Source organism: Acanthopagrus latus, chromosome 21 (assembly GCF_904848185.1).
Source record: "Acanthopagrus latus isolate v.2019 chromosome 21, fAcaLat1.1, whole genome shotgun sequence".
Classification (NCBI taxonomy): Eukaryota; Metazoa; Chordata; class Actinopteri; order Spariformes; family Sparidae; genus Acanthopagrus; species Acanthopagrus latus.
The window spans coordinates 6,273,193-6,287,640 of NC_051059.1; the positions used below are offsets into that span (position 1 = coordinate 6,273,193).

A 14,448-nucleotide genomic window follows, 5' to 3' on the forward strand; every position below is an offset into this window, starting at 1 on the left:
GAAAGTTTTATGACACAAGGGAAACACAGTGATGGCTGGAAGTTCTTACTTCATTCAGATTCCCCTCCTTCTTTGCTGTGTTGTTCAAGCTTCTCATATCAGAAATGGTAAGGAACCACAATCCAGCCATACTGAGCTCGGGAAGTGAGCAGTGATTATGATGAAAGTGTTTTAAACTGACAGTTAACATCGAGGTGATTGGAAATCTGAATCTGTTTTTTCTCAGTCCGTCAGGTTGTGGATCCTTTACCCGGCCAATCACGAAGTACCGAGGTAGGCTGGATCATTTCAAAGATCCCTGTGAGTCTCCCAAACTGTGACCTTTGGAGCAAGTTAAACACATTTGTACAGGCGATCCTTGTAATTTCCTGTCTTCTACCTGGTTTACTCCAGATAACCCTCCCAGAAAGCACAGGTCCCGATATTATGAATGGATTTTTATGTAACAAATATTTTCTGTGCCTGTGCAAATCTGTTTGTTGTTACTGTGATGTGAACAGGCTGTTTCAACAAAAGAAAATTTAAGCTGCTGCCTTTAATCTAAAGGTTCTCTTGTCTTTTCTGTGAAACCTATTGTGAAGATAACTGAACTTGAGAAAGCATGTTCAATAACCTTAAGATATTAAAAAATACGGCAGCAGCATCATTTTAACTCTGACTAAATGCTAATCCTGTTTCTTTATAGACTTAAGTTAATAACACTCTGTAGAGTATGTCCATTCATATCCCGTACTCCATTTCATTGTGAAAATAAAAGCATTATAAGTTTCATGAGCTCAAAATCAGTAAGTTGTATTAACTTGTATATTTACATGTAGTTCATGAGAAAACATTAGTTGATTCGACTGTCCAAACTGGGGCCTGTAGGCCAAAGTTTTGCACAGGAACTGGGAATCCTTGCCCCTTTTTCATAATGAACAATACAATGCAATTAATTAGCTTGTTGCATTGGGACCGTGTCCCACCAGCAGGTTTCATTTTTGACCCTCCCTGCACTAAATTGCATTATAATTCTTTATTACTTATTTACACAAGTCAAATATATGTTGTTCCCCTACAGTCACCTACTGCCGGCACCTGCATGGGTGAGTGGTTGTCTAAACTTTTTTTGCTCATGTAAAACTGATTATAATTGGTGGAACAGGCTTAGCCAGCAGTGATAAATTATCAGTGGCATTACAGTGGAAATTTTACAAGCAGCAGCTTGTGCTGTTGAAAGTGCTGTTGACAAAGTGTTGCTGAAAGTGTAAATACCCACCGCAGCACACGCGGTGAGGCTATAGGGCTATAAAAACTATATTGTGACATACTGTACTCTCTGAGCTAACATCGGGGGGGTTACTAACATGCCTTATCAGGTGTAAAGGAACAGCTGATACGACTCAGCAGTCAGCTTCAGCAGGCAACTCTCTACAACAGCCAGCTAGGTGAGTACTGATCCTTTTCGATTCTGATGTGTATCATCAGTTGCGCCTGTTGCTCTGATACAACCTGCGCTCTCCCCTGACAGATAATGAAGCCTTTGGGCTGAGGAGGGAAGTCAGGCAGCTGAAACTGCAGCTCGACATGTGCAGTTTGACAGCCTCGACCATTACTGGCTGTAAGCTCTTGATTGTGAATCAAACTCTCAAGTGTATGAAACATGATCAGGAACAACTGTGTTTAACTGTATCTTTAATTTATTGCCAGCCTATCAAACCCAGTTACTCAACAACATGAAGCAGCTTCTGGAGACATTTGATAGTGACACATTTCTGAGTAAGTTCACCTGACCTGGAGTTAAACCTCTCTAGTTTTCTGTATTGTTTTCAACACACAGATATTCAGCTTTGTCTAATGTGAATGTTTTTGCCTAGTTCTGAAAACCATTGCACTCACCAGGGAGGTGAATACATTACAGACGAAGGTCAGACACGCTGCTAATTCCACTGAAAGTGCTACTGACATCACAAGTGAGTGTTTTTTTTCATAGCTCAGCATCAGGCTAACTCTAAAACCTTTTATTTATCTTGAAATATTTGGACAAACAGCCTGATATTTCCGTCTGTAGAAGATGTGAGAAACCTCTTAGGTTGCTTATGATGAATGTCTCTGACTTCAAATGTTTCATACCTGAACTCGTGTCCCACAGCGCTGCGGAGAGAGCTGCAAGAGAAAACCACTGAAATGAATGAAAAGATGCAGCAGATTGAAAGAAGCCACACAAACGCATCACTGAGTGAGAGCTCTTTTTTAAAAAAAAAAAAAAAAAAAAAAAAAAGATTTACAAGACAGTTGTAGAGCAGCTGAAAGCAGTAGTGAAGTCTCAAGGATTTCCTTTAAAGATGCTTATCCATTCTTATTTGTCCAAATTATGTATATACACAGCGGTAAATGGTTATGATATGATGTGCTTTTGTGTGTGTGCTCAGTTCTTCAGGTCATTTCACTGCAAAATCAGATCTGGGATCTGGAGCAGGAAAAATCAAGAAGAGGAGAAACTGGTCTTCAACCTGACAGGACAATTCTGGGTAAACTGCTGCCCATTCAACTGAAATATTTAGATATACTTTGATACATAATTCAGGAAGTACAATTTGAAGCTAGGCTATGTAGCTTCTGAGACAAGAAATGACACAGTCTTCCTTCGCAGATAAAAAGTTGAATTCATAAATGGAGTGCAAGTTTAATTTAACAAACACATGTCAATGTACAAAGTTAGTGGACTTACCCTTTAACCTCTTTTAACTCATCAGGTCTCCAGGGCCAGCTGGACGAGAAGATCAGTCAGCTGCGAGTGAAAGGAGACGCAGTCTCAGCCAGTCAGTACACCTCCCTCCATCTGTCAGCGTTTTCATCACGGTTAACTACGTTTGAGATTTAACTCAACCTGACATTCTCTCTTCAGTGCTCGAGGTGATTTCTGTACACAGTAAGATTGCGATGATGCAGAGGCGGATTAGTATCCACATTAAAGAATCCAGAACTAACACTGCTGGTAAGATCTCATGGTGCTGTGTCATTTTTTCTCTATCTTGAATGTGACCTTGATGGTGATTTAAGCTATAGCCATAAGCTATTCTTTTTCCAGAGTACCAGAGGCAATGGAGGCAAAAAGGGGAGCTCCTTAAAAAGAAGATTTTACAGCTGAATCGTGAGGAGCGTAACACAACACTTAGTGAGTGTCCAACTTACACACTTTTATGTTCTTGTTGTGGTTTTTGCTACAGCATTAGTTTCAAATGCTTTATCTTTTCTCCCCAGCCAGGGAAATTTTGCGGTTGCAGAGCGAGGTGGAGGGCTTGAACCAGTTAATGGAGAATGCAAAAAGGATAACTGAGTCCCAACTTAACGGTGAATAACCCTACAGCTGTCTGAAACTTGATTAAATAAGTTGAAAGTCACACTTGGCTTGTCTAATGTGGGATTTTGTAATGATAGTAGTTGTCGCTTTTTTCATTGTAGAGATAAAAGTTATCCTGGAGCAGGAGAAGAAACGACTAGAGCACTTACAGAAGCAGCTGGAGGGAACAGAGTATGCCCAGTCACAACTGAGTGAGTATGAGCATGAAAAAGAGGATTGTAAAGGTTTATAACTCAAAATATTGTCTATTCTATCCTTAATACTGTATTTTCCAGAATCTTCGATGCTTCTTTTCTATTTTAAATCGTGTTATATCACCACAAAGTCCGTAAAAATAGCAAACATATGTCACCTCTAAATGTCAGAAGTTTTCTTTTACTTTTCGTTTACAGTCATGACAATCATCGGCCTAATGAAAGAGGTGAGAACGCTGCAGGTTGATGAGCAAGACCAGACAACACCGACAAGCCCGGCCACCGGTGAGTCCTCCTCCGCCCCTGCTGTTGTTTAAATCAGGCTGAAAAGCAGCTGATTGTTGACTGAGTATTGCACTGACACAAACCGTGTTCTAAATCAGCCCTTCAGACTCTGCTTCAAACCAAGGAAAATGAATTTGCCAGAGCTCAGGCTGAAATAAGTGGTGAGTCCGTGTTATTCTCAGAGCTGAAACACTTGAGAGCACAGTTTTCAGGTGAGCGTTTTCACGATGGCGTTCTCTGTTTTTACGCGGCAGAGCTGCAGAGGAAGCTGTGGGCAAAGAGTCAAGAATGCTCCGGGCCTGAGGAGAGATATGAGCGTGAGTTGTGAACATGACTTCAGCTAAAGGCTCCGGCGATTCAGGTTTTATTTTCAGCTCTGATTCTGCATCCATGTGTGTGTGTGTGTGTGTGTGTGTGTGTGTGTGTGTGTGTGTGTGTGTGTTTTTCCATCAGACGTAAAGACTGAATTTGAGCAGAAGGTCAAAGAACTGAACACAACCGGAAACTCCGAAGCAGCACTCAGTGAGTAACGTTTCATCGCACCGTTGCTCACCTGGCGGCTTGTTTCAGAAGTACAAGCGCTGTAGTGATGTTGCCTCTGTTCTCTGGGTCAGTTCTGAACGTGATAAGCCTGCATGATGAGCTGAGGACTCTGAGGGAGCTGATCTCCACCGCCGATGACCCGGACAGGATCAGAGGTGAGTGGTCACAGTTTTGAGGATTTTTTTCTGCCTCCCTGAGTTTTCACTGTCACCATCACTGTCTCCTCACAGAGCTGACGAGGCAACTGGAGAAGAAGCAAGACGATCTGAACTCTAAGACTGCAGACATACAGACACTGGTTGCCAACCCAAGAATAAGTGAGCACCTCTTTGATTACACTAATGGATAAAGTACAAATCACCTTTAACTTCACACCTGCCTTCAGATTTGTCAGCACCACGTTCTGAAAAACAGATGCTATGTAAATAAAGTGTTTTTTTTTTTTTTTTTAAGTGCAATTCAGATTAGCATACAATTCTAAAGATCAATGCAGTTGATGAGATAAAATTAAATATATATTTTCTTTGTATTGTTTTAACTTTAAAATCGCTCTACTTTACTGGGAAATTTTGAGTTAGTAGGTTAGTATGGTCACATTCTGTTTTATTTCTATTTTACGCAGCGGCCCAACTTTTTTGGGACTCGGAGTGGTATTTTCTATAGACCAAATCATCATTCGACATAATGAAAAGTGAAAATCAAGACTTTTTAAGAAATCGTTTACAGAACAAGGAATATATTCAAAAATCTTAAAAAGAAATATTTTAAATGTTAAGTATCCAATCTTAGATAAAACTGCAAACTTTGACTGTTTTTCCTTGTATCTTTCTTATGTTTTTGTTTTTTACATTTAAATACTTTGACAGAAAGGCTCCTCTATCATCGTAACGGCACCAGATTTTGTGAAATCATCATCATGATGCAAAAAGAAAGATAGTGTTTTATTGATTTTGGTGACTTGGACTCTGTCACACTGGAGTCCTTTTGGGATTACAGTTTAAACAACTGAAGTCTATTGATCTAAAAAATGTTGGCTGAAACCATCAAAAACCTTTATCTGTGAAAATGTACCCAGCAGCCCCAAATCCACTAATGTTTTGAGTGTTAGCCAGCGTCTTGTTGCCAAGCCCAGTTTCAAACAGCACAAATACTAATTCCTAGTTAGCGTAGCTGAGATGATTATTGAATGATAAATAACATACATGGCCATCTAGCCTTTTAATGTTGAGGACTGCTGACACAGATTTCTCTGGCAATGGGTCCCGCCAATCTCACGGCACGTTTGTTTGTTTCAGTTTTAACAGTCATTGAGCTGCAGGAACAGATATCGGACCTTCAAAAAAGGGCTGGCAGTGACACCAACGGTGAGCGTGCAAAATGTTACTCTACTTTAAACACCAATGTACAAATTCAGAGGGATGTTAATTGAAAAAAAACTGACTTTTCCCAGAGTTGCAAAACAGGGTGGATGAGCTTCTCGCTGAAATGGACGACAGGCAAAACACGAAACTGAGTGAGTTTGAAATAGCTGTCAGAAGAAAGCTTCACACACAAGTTGTTTGTTCATCTTGTTACGGGATTGCTTGAATCCAACTCCATTTCGTCCTCTCTGTTGTGGTGTGCTTCAGTGCTGAAAATGATCAGCCTGCAGAGTCAGGTGGAGCAGCTGCAGAAACAGCTGGCAGGCGTCCAGATGTTACAAAACCCTCTCGCAACCAGTAAATATCTCCTTAAAATGTTTAACAACAAGCTTATGTCTGTTATATTGTTCTCACTGCATCCTGGTTCTGCATATTAACTTCTCTGAATTTGTCTCAGAGCTCAGAAATGATCTGACGTCTAAGAGGAACGAGCTGCAGAAATGTGTCAACGATCTGAAAGAGAAGAATCAGAGAGATGCCAGGATGAGTAAGTGAAAGGAAACTTAGTGTCTACATTCACTACTGAGAAATATCCACAAATATATTGTGATACAATTGATTATTTCCATGTTTCCCAGTTCTTGCAGCCACCAATCTGCACAACCAACTCAGAAAACTAGCAAAAGAACAGCACAGTGAGAGCCAAACAACTTCTGCCACAATTACCAGTGAGCATCTCATTTCCCCCTTGACACTGTCGGCTCACGTATTAGCAGTAGATCCATCGGAAGTTTAATTAAGCCTTACTGTTTCCAGAGCTGAGAGAACAACTGAAGGAAAACGCGGAGGAGTGCGCTCGTGATCGGGCTGAGATCAATGGTGAGTTCAGCACTACCTCGTGTAGCTTTCTGCAACAAGGAAGAGTAGTTTATTTAAATATGAATGTTTGCTTTTGTATTTTGGATCAGATCTGCGGAATCAGCTGAACCAGACGGAGGGACAGTGTTCAGATTTTGAGGAGAAACTTAAAGGTGAGTGTCGCCTTGCTGACTTGTTACCTTCTGACCCTATTGTGGGAAATGACATGCTTTTTGTGTTGTTTTAACAATGTTGTTGATAAAAAATATGAGAGTCTTGTTCCTGTTTAGCAAATGGTTGGATTTAGTACCATGCAGTGAGGATGTGATATGATACTGGTACCAGGGGTTTCATTCTATATTGACCCAAATGGAGCAGAGGGAAAAGTATGGAGAATAACACAAAGAATCTTGTACATCTACTCCTTCAGTAGACTTACGCAGACTGAGAAAAGTTGAGGCCTTAAAGATCTTAATGATTGATAATATGTTCTGGAAGAAGTGTACATTTTGTATATTTTTTTTTATATTCTATACAGCTACATACAGTGATATGAAATGTCGTGTGCTATCGATAGTGATTGGCTTGTGATCTTTAATTGCCAGATAGCCTGTACAAGTGGCCCGAAAGGGGAAGCGAATTATTAGGTGGAGAGAGGGCAACACCTGGCAGCAGATGATGATCACAGCTAGCATGCGATTTGCATAAAGAAACTCCTTCTCATAAAAGTGCATTCTTCTTTTTCTGCCTACTTTGTCACAAATGTGTCCTTGTAGATCTGCAGAACGACCTGGACAGCAAAATTGTGGAACTTCAGTCCAAATCGGACACTGTGACTTCGCTCGGTGAGTGGTTGGAGCCGTGTTACCTAACAGTGAACAAGTTTATTGAGAAAATAATTCTTAATCCATAATGGATGATGGAAATTGATCCGTGCGATTGTAGGCAGTTAGTTATTTACTTAATCTATGATGAGAATTGTGTTATAATCGTCATACAAACTACGTTTAAATTAACATGTATTTTTTTAGTATAATTTTGATGATGCAGTGTCTTGTAATGACTTGCGATGAGTTTTGTTTGTAGTTAGCACCTATGTTATGTCTGGCAAATTGCAGGCCTCAGATATGTATTTACAGCAGTGGTGTTGCACTCAGAAACAGTTGGGGAGGGGGCACCAAATCGCACACAAAATGCCAATTTCTACATAATGTTGCTCTAACGATGAGGAGAAACTTGATTACTTTTGTGTAACTCCTTGTAAATGTGTTTTTTTCAGCGCTTCAAGTTTCAACTTTGACTCTACAAATAGAGGAGCTGAAGAGACAACAACAGAGCAGTGAGTCTGACACTAAGATAAAAGGTCAGTGTGTGTGTTTCACTGTCATTTTACAGTTTGATGTTTTTTGTATATATTAATATATTCCATCCTTGCTCGATTTGAAGTACAGTATGTGCCTTGTCAGAGATGTTTCGTCGTGCTGTTGTTTCAATGAAGCCCTTTGATGGGTGCACAAAATGCTAGCTATGATAGCTTACTGTGCTACTTAGTGAAGAGCATAAAATCTGCGTTGTGTTGTTCTTGTTAAAGTACAAAGAAGAGCAAAAAAATATACAAGTGAGGACATTTTATTGTTTTCCATTTTGCAGAACTTCAAAAAATTATCGATGCGAAAACAAACGAGCTGGCCAAAAAAACAGAGGAGCTCAAAGCAAGAAGTGCTCAACCGCAAAGGCGTGAGTAGAACACGATTGCAACCCTCCAAAAAGAATCAAAATCACTGAGTTATACTGTATGTATGTATAGTTGATGGGTATTATACATGCTAACAAATGATTGTCAATCTCTAACCATCCTTCCAGTCCTACAGATCATTACGATACAAACAGAAATTGATAAGCTGGCGAATGTGGCCGCAAACGACACAGATTACATCAAGATGAGAGGTGAGCGACAGGCACTTATGTCGACGACAACAACAACAGTTGATAAGTTGATAAATCTCCTCTCATGAAATGATGTTGTTCGACGTCTCTTGTCTGCAGGACTCCAAGACCTAATGAATGATTTGATCACAGGAATACAAGACGAAAACAATGAAAATACTAAACTGAGTGAGTCACCATGAAAACGACAGTAAATCGTAATTGTTCTTGTCGATCGTGGGTTTGTATCCAGTGAATAGATCTCATCGGGTTTTTCTTCTTTTAGTGTTTCAAATCTTGGCTCAACAAGATGAAATAGCACGACTGAAGAAGCAAGCGGACAAACAGAATCAAGCAGAATTGGCGAAAATTAAAGGTGGGAGGCAGCTGCTTTAAGTTCACACCGCTGGATACATTTTGAGGAAATAAAACATCTGTTCTGTCTTTCTCGAAGATCTGGAGAGTGAACTGGAGGACGTCAGAAATCAGATAAGAGAAAAGACGCTGGTGCTGGACTCGAGTGACACGAGGATTGCTAATTTGTGTAAGACTTCTGCTCAGTTTCGATCTGGGAGAAAAAAAAAAAACAGAATCGTCAAAATGCACCTGAATACTAAAAGAAGTTTGCTTTGCTTTTTTGTAGCGGCACAGATTATGGAACTTCACCAGAAAATCAAACCTCTGGAGGATGAGATATCTGACCTCAAGGAAGCAAACACTGAGAATCTGGAAGGTAAAAAAAAAAAAATGTTGACACTTGTGTTATCATGTGCCTTAAGGTACATACATACACATATACATAACTAATTATTTTGTCACTGATTTATCTTTAAATCATTTTCAGAGCTTCAGAAGAGACTGAATTTGACAAACAGGCAACTGCAGGACAGCGAACTCCGACTCAGGGAAGCAGATGCAAAGAATTTCAACTCGAGTATGAAAAGTTCTGATTGTGCTCAAGTTTTGCCTCATGTCTGTTTCCTTTAAGCAGAATGTAACACTGCAGATGTTTCTGTGTCTCCGCTAGTAATGGAGATCGCTGACCTGAGAGCAAAACTGAAAAAGGCTCAGAAACTGTCAAAAAAAGCTGCCAACCAGAACATCGATGGTTTGTCAATACTTTTCTACTACATCGTCTATGCTGTCAGTCCACAAATTATTTTGTACTTTTTATGTCAGTAAATATCTAGAAATAATCCTAACATGTAATGTCTAAATCATCCAAATAATCTGTTTTCAACACAGTTGTTGTTTTTTCATCCTTAGAATTGGAGCAACAAATACAAACGCAACAAAGAGAGAACAGAAAACTTGCAAACACCAACAGAGGTATGCTCTCTACACAGCAGTGTCTTTAAGGAATAGTTTGATAGACATTTTGGGAGATACACTTCCTTGTTTTCTGCAGACAGTTGGATGAGAAGATTGATACCATTCTCTTGTCTGTACGCTCTGAAGATTCAACCAGAGGCCAGTTAGCTTAACTTAACCACAAAGTCTGGATACGGTTGGCCTCTCTGACCAAAGGTAAAGTGGGTTGTCCTTTTAGGTGGCTGGAGGTTATGTGCCAGACTATTATTTCTTTGCCAGAGTGATACTTCTCGAAGTCTCAGCTTGTTGGCTCTTCAGCCCCATGCAAACCAAACAGATGTTGCGGCGATTAGTGAGGGGTTATTCTGCAGTTTGTGAGGACACAACTGGGACAGGACCGTTGCGTGGTCCAGTTTCTTGCACATAGCTTGGTAGCAACAACCCCTTTCCATCTGCATCAAGTTTATGGATCATTTATCCCCGCTGTTGTTTCCTGGCAGCACAATGTTGTTTGAGAAATCAGGCGACATAACAGAAGCATTATTGGAGCAATTTATGGCTATATGATTTTATAAATTGAGTGTAAACTGTTGGAACAACAATTCGGTTGACCAGCCAGTTTGATCAGCGGCTTACAGTTTTTTGTTTTTTTTTTCATTTGAACTATTCCTTTAAAATTTGCTGTTTTATACATAACGATGTCTCACCACCCTCCATCTATCAGACTTACAGCAGGAGGTCACAGAACTGAGAACGTGCTGCAGTAATGTCAACAGCCAGTGTGACGGTGAGTTCCTTAGTATCACCTCATTATCCCTTCATACAGTGCCTGTAAAGATTATTCACCACCTTGGGTGTTTTTCCCTTTATTGCTTTTATAAAAGGAATCATGGTCAATATAAACAAATATACACAACAAAACATTTACAAAAAACCCCTCTTTAGTTATAAAGTGAAAGCAGATTTCTTCTGCCGCTCCTTTAAAAAGGTTCATTGGTCTGATGAGACCAAAATGGAGCTTTTTGGACATCCGACTAGATGTGATGTTTAGTGGACACCAAATACACTATGTGAAGCATGGTGGTGGCAGCATCATGCTGTGGGGATGCTTCTCAGCGGCCGCCCCTGCAAAGAAGAGTGGAGTGAAACCGTAGTGTAAGATGAGGTGCAAGCCTGACTGAGACCTATCCACAAAGACTCAGTGCTGTGATTGAGTTCAACGGTGCATCTACTAAATACTGATTTGAAGGGGGTGAATACTTGTGCAGACCCTTATTTTACATTATATATTTGTAGTTAATTGACATTACTTTGTAGAAATCTGTTTTCACTTTGACACCCAATAGTTGTTTTTGTATATTTGTGTATATTAACCATGAATCCATTTATAAAATCAAGAAAATGGGAAAACATCCAAAAGGTCAAATACGTTTTATAGGCACTGTAAAAGAAAAGCTACTCAAAATATTTTAATTTAATCATTATCTGCTCGATCTACTAGTTTTGTAGTTATTAACATTGCAGCATTCTCTTTGATAACTGAAGTAAACGGGTACTTGTTTTAAAACATAAAACAGAACGACAAAAAAACACAGCGTATGTGGGTTAATTCAAGTCTCCAGGACCCATCAAATCCCAAATCGATTTGAAAAGACTTTATTTACACCCTTTTCTAAGATGAACTCTTCACTGTAGCTGCTAAGACCAGATAATGACTGTTTTTTATTTCTTATTTGGGTGTCTTATCCTTTGATCAAACAGATTTAGAAATGCAACTGCAGCAGAGCCTGGAGGATGCTGATCGCCTGCAGCAGAAACTGCACGAGAAGGATGCTAACCTCAAACAGCTGCAGCAGGACTTAGAAGAACAGATCAGGGTGAATAACAACCTGCAGAAGGAATACAGCAGTAAGTTCACCTCTCTGTCTGTACAGATGCAGTAGATACAGTTAGTTTATACTAAAGGAAAGGAACCAGTGTAATGGTCGGATCCTGTATTTTTGAGATCCAGTGTGTCATGTTATTTTTCATCAAACAGAATTACAGAGACAAGAGAAACAGACCCCGAACATCACTGAAGAAAAACAGCAGACTGATGTGGAAGATAATACGATCTATGCCAGTAAGTCACGCAAGGGTTCGTTCATTTCCTTGGAATGTTTTGGCCAGTGGACTTTTTGATATTTCAGTTTCATGCCAACATTTTAATCCCACATGATAAGTGTTCAAACTGCATAAATGTCATGATAAAAATTATTGCAAACATGTGCACACATACTGTACACTTTAAACTTACCAGGCATAAAGGGTCTAAAGAAAGATGCTGGCTAGCTGAATTATGGGAATTGTAGGGTCCAGTCTTTTATCGTTTGACCCATGCCAGTATCTCAGCCTCTGAAGCTTCACTTTTAACCATTCTTTTTCAAAATCTGTCTTTTGGGTCTCCACAACTTTATGGAAGTGACATACTAAAGTACTGCCGTAAAATCTTTGATGTCAATTTTCTTTCAAATCTGGTGTAAAGATACACATGATCTACTACCTTTCTCGATATACAGGGAAGATGATCTTCGATTCAAACACAGCCAACCCAAGAGTAGCTCTGTCTGCAGACTACACTGAGATGTCCACTAGCAAGGAATTGCAAAATGTCCTCGACCATCCAGGCCGGTTTAATGTTCACCTCGCTGCCCTGGGCAGGACTGGCTTTTCAACTGGCAGACATTACTGGGAGATCTCTGTAGCTGAGAAGCATTGTTATCATGTGGGGATGGCCAGTGAATCTGCTCCACGAAGAGGAGCAGTGACATTCCGTCCAGCTAATGGTTTCTGGACTGTAGTCCTGACCAAAAATGGTCAATACAAAGCTATTGATAGGCAACACGTTACCCTTCAGGTTGAGAGGCAGCCTTTGACGCTGGGCATTCTGCTGGACTACAAAAAGGGACAGGTGTCCTTTTACGACGCAGACACCAGATCTCAGATCTATTCATTTGTAGGTCAAAGGTTTACAGACAAAATCTATCCATTTGTCAATTTGTGTGTTGAGGACGTTGGAAGTCCCACTCCAGTAGTGTTGGTTAGCCCTGGTTCGGTTGACTGGATTGAATAAAGAATGTGACAAGCCATTTGTCCCATGTTTCAAAGTTTAGCCATTTATCCCCATCCTGAGCCCTGTGACTGCACATTCTGTTACTACTGATGCATGTTTCAGACAATAAAAACCATTGTACAACAATGCATTTTGTTTATTGTTCTGTTTTTACAAGCAGATGTTAAACCTGTTAATTTCAAGTTCACGCCATCGGATAGCTAAATGGCAGAACTTAACCCATGAGAGCATTTAACAAAAGGTTCTGAACTTTATAAAAAGATGTGTTATGATGTATGATGCAGCCCTGGAGAAACTGAATAAAAACAGCTTATATTGAGTGAATACTTCTGACAATGAAATGGTTAACCTTCAACAATAAGTCCCATCACAGTTACACAAACATTTCTCTCAAGAGAGCTATCTCTGATCTAATACACATTTCCCACTACACGTCACCTCTTCAACATATGTCGTTTCTTTTCCATCACGCTGCGATCACTGCTCAGTCTCTTCCTGCTGTCCCGGCTACACTCCTGTAAAAGTGGGCGACAAACACTGGGTCCCGCTCCTCCAGTATGTGCAGGAAGTGATTCCTCTCCTCTTCTCCCCAAGACTCGAACCACTGGGTCCAGAGGCGCAGCTGGCATTCAAAGATGTTTGGTAGTCTGTCTTTAACCTAGTCAGGATACAAAAAAAAAGAGAAAACAGATGTGAGAAATGCAATCATTCTCTGGACTATCTGTTGAGCGGGGGCAGTGTTGAAGGTACCTGAAGTGTACTCAGTGAGTCTAGGAGGGTGCACACTTTCCCAGGCACAGCTTTCCCCAGAAGGTCCTGCATGAACCGCTCTCGCTGGGTGCCGGTCCAGCCCTGGAACCAGCTCAGGACGCACCGCTGCTCCTGAAGGCTCACATAGGAGATTGGCTCAAGATTTCTCTCCTGACACGCGCTTGGAGAAGAGCAGGAGAGCTTCTCTAGACTGGGGGGGCTAGATACACCCCGTAGAGCTGATGGGAAGTCCTCTGGGCTGGGAGAGGAGTGTAGTGGTCCCTCTGTCGGACCTCTGAGCCTGGAGGTGAGAGTGCCGCACAGGGTGTCTGTGGCTGTGAATCTGTGACTGTCCATTGGCTGCTGCTGCTGTTGCTGATTTGAGCCTTGGCTGACATGATTGAACCATGCCATCTTTGGTAACGCAGGTTTGTCTCAGCCCGAGAAGAGCCAGCTATTCCTCTGCTGCAAGTTATTCAGCAATGCCTGCTGCTGCTGCTGCTGCTGAGAGACTCCTCCAGCCTCGGTAACGTTACCATGTAGCTTAGCTTAATGTCTCAGCAACACTTCCGTCGAAGTCTGGATTTAAAACCAGCCCCACAGTTATCTACTCTTAAAATAAACAGTTGTGAGTTCCCATTTCCTAAACGTGAATTTGCTACCTCGTTGTCAGCATGTCTGAAGTGCGGCGATGTTAAGCCGGAGTGGCGTTAATCTTTCTAACAAATATATACAGGAAGTGTATGCAGCCAATTGGCTTTTTCG

General features: G+C 40.8%; 2 protein-coding genes across 3 annotated transcripts; one reads left to right on the plus strand and one right to left on the minus strand.

Moving 5' to 3' along the window:
• On the plus strand, positions 1 to 13,059 carry si:ch211-14a17.10 (cingulin). 2 transcript variants are annotated; one of them, XM_037083751.1, is made up of 42 exons: positions 1 to 107; positions 227 to 300; positions 1,061 to 1,085; positions 1,359 to 1,427; positions 1,511 to 1,600; positions 1,690 to 1,758; positions 1,857 to 1,952; positions 2,132 to 2,218; positions 2,412 to 2,510; positions 2,736 to 2,801; positions 2,888 to 2,977; positions 3,071 to 3,157; positions 3,244 to 3,333; positions 3,445 to 3,534; positions 3,736 to 3,822; positions 3,921 to 3,983; positions 4,077 to 4,139; positions 4,276 to 4,344; positions 4,437 to 4,520; positions 4,596 to 4,682; positions 5,661 to 5,729; positions 5,816 to 5,878; positions 5,994 to 6,083; positions 6,184 to 6,273; positions 6,365 to 6,454; positions 6,543 to 6,605; positions 6,695 to 6,757; positions 7,361 to 7,429; positions 7,864 to 7,947; positions 8,235 to 8,321; positions 8,448 to 8,531; positions 8,631 to 8,699; positions 8,797 to 8,886; positions 8,965 to 9,054; positions 9,154 to 9,243; positions 9,355 to 9,444; positions 9,538 to 9,618; positions 9,777 to 9,839; positions 10,546 to 10,608; positions 11,583 to 11,729; positions 11,860 to 11,943; positions 12,380 to 13,059. In XM_037083751.1, the coding sequence occupies exons 1-42, from the start codon at positions 32 to 34 to the stop codon at positions 12,931 to 12,933; spliced, it is 3,834 nt and encodes a 1,277-aa protein (XP_036939646.1). In that variant the 5' UTR covers positions 1 to 31; the 3' UTR covers positions 12,934 to 13,059. The 2 variants fall into 2 exon arrangements, with proteins under 2 accessions (XP_036939646.1, XP_036939647.1); XM_037083752.1 differs by having other exon boundaries at positions 227 to 273.
• On the minus strand, positions 13,055 to 14,391 carry c21h14orf119 (chromosome 21 C14orf119 homolog). Its single transcript, XM_037083757.1, has 2 exons — positions 13,684 to 14,391; positions 13,055 to 13,591 (listed from the first exon to the last, which is right to left on the minus strand). The coding sequence occupies exons 1-2, from the start codon at positions 14,095 to 14,097 to the stop codon at positions 13,418 to 13,420; spliced, it is 588 nt and encodes a 195-aa protein (XP_036939652.1). The 5' UTR covers positions 14,098 to 14,391; the 3' UTR covers positions 13,055 to 13,417.
• Between the last annotated feature and the right edge of the window lie 57 nt (positions 14,392 to 14,448).

Bases quoted from the DNA above. Each gene is read 5' to 3' on its own strand.
- si:ch211-14a17.10 (XM_037083751.1), top strand. From the start codon at position 32: ATGGCTGGAAGTTCTTACTTCATTCAGATTCCCCTCCTTCTTTGCTGT. The intron at 301-1,060 runs GTGAGTCTCCCA...GTTCCCCTACAG, and splicing joins GGATCATTTCAAAGATCCCT to TCACCTACTGCCGGCACCTG. The intron at 8,887-8,964 runs GTGGGAGGCAGC...TCTTTCTCGAAG, and splicing joins AGAATTGGCGAAAATTAAAG to ATCTGGAGAGTGAACTGGAG.
- c21h14orf119 (XM_037083757.1), bottom strand. From the start codon at position 14,097: ATGGCATGGTTCAATCATGTCAGCCAAGGCTCAAATCAGCAACAGCAG. The intron at 13,592-13,683 runs GTACCTTCAACA...TATCCTGACTAG, and splicing joins ACTCACTGAGTACACTTCAG to GTTAAAGACAGACTACCAAA.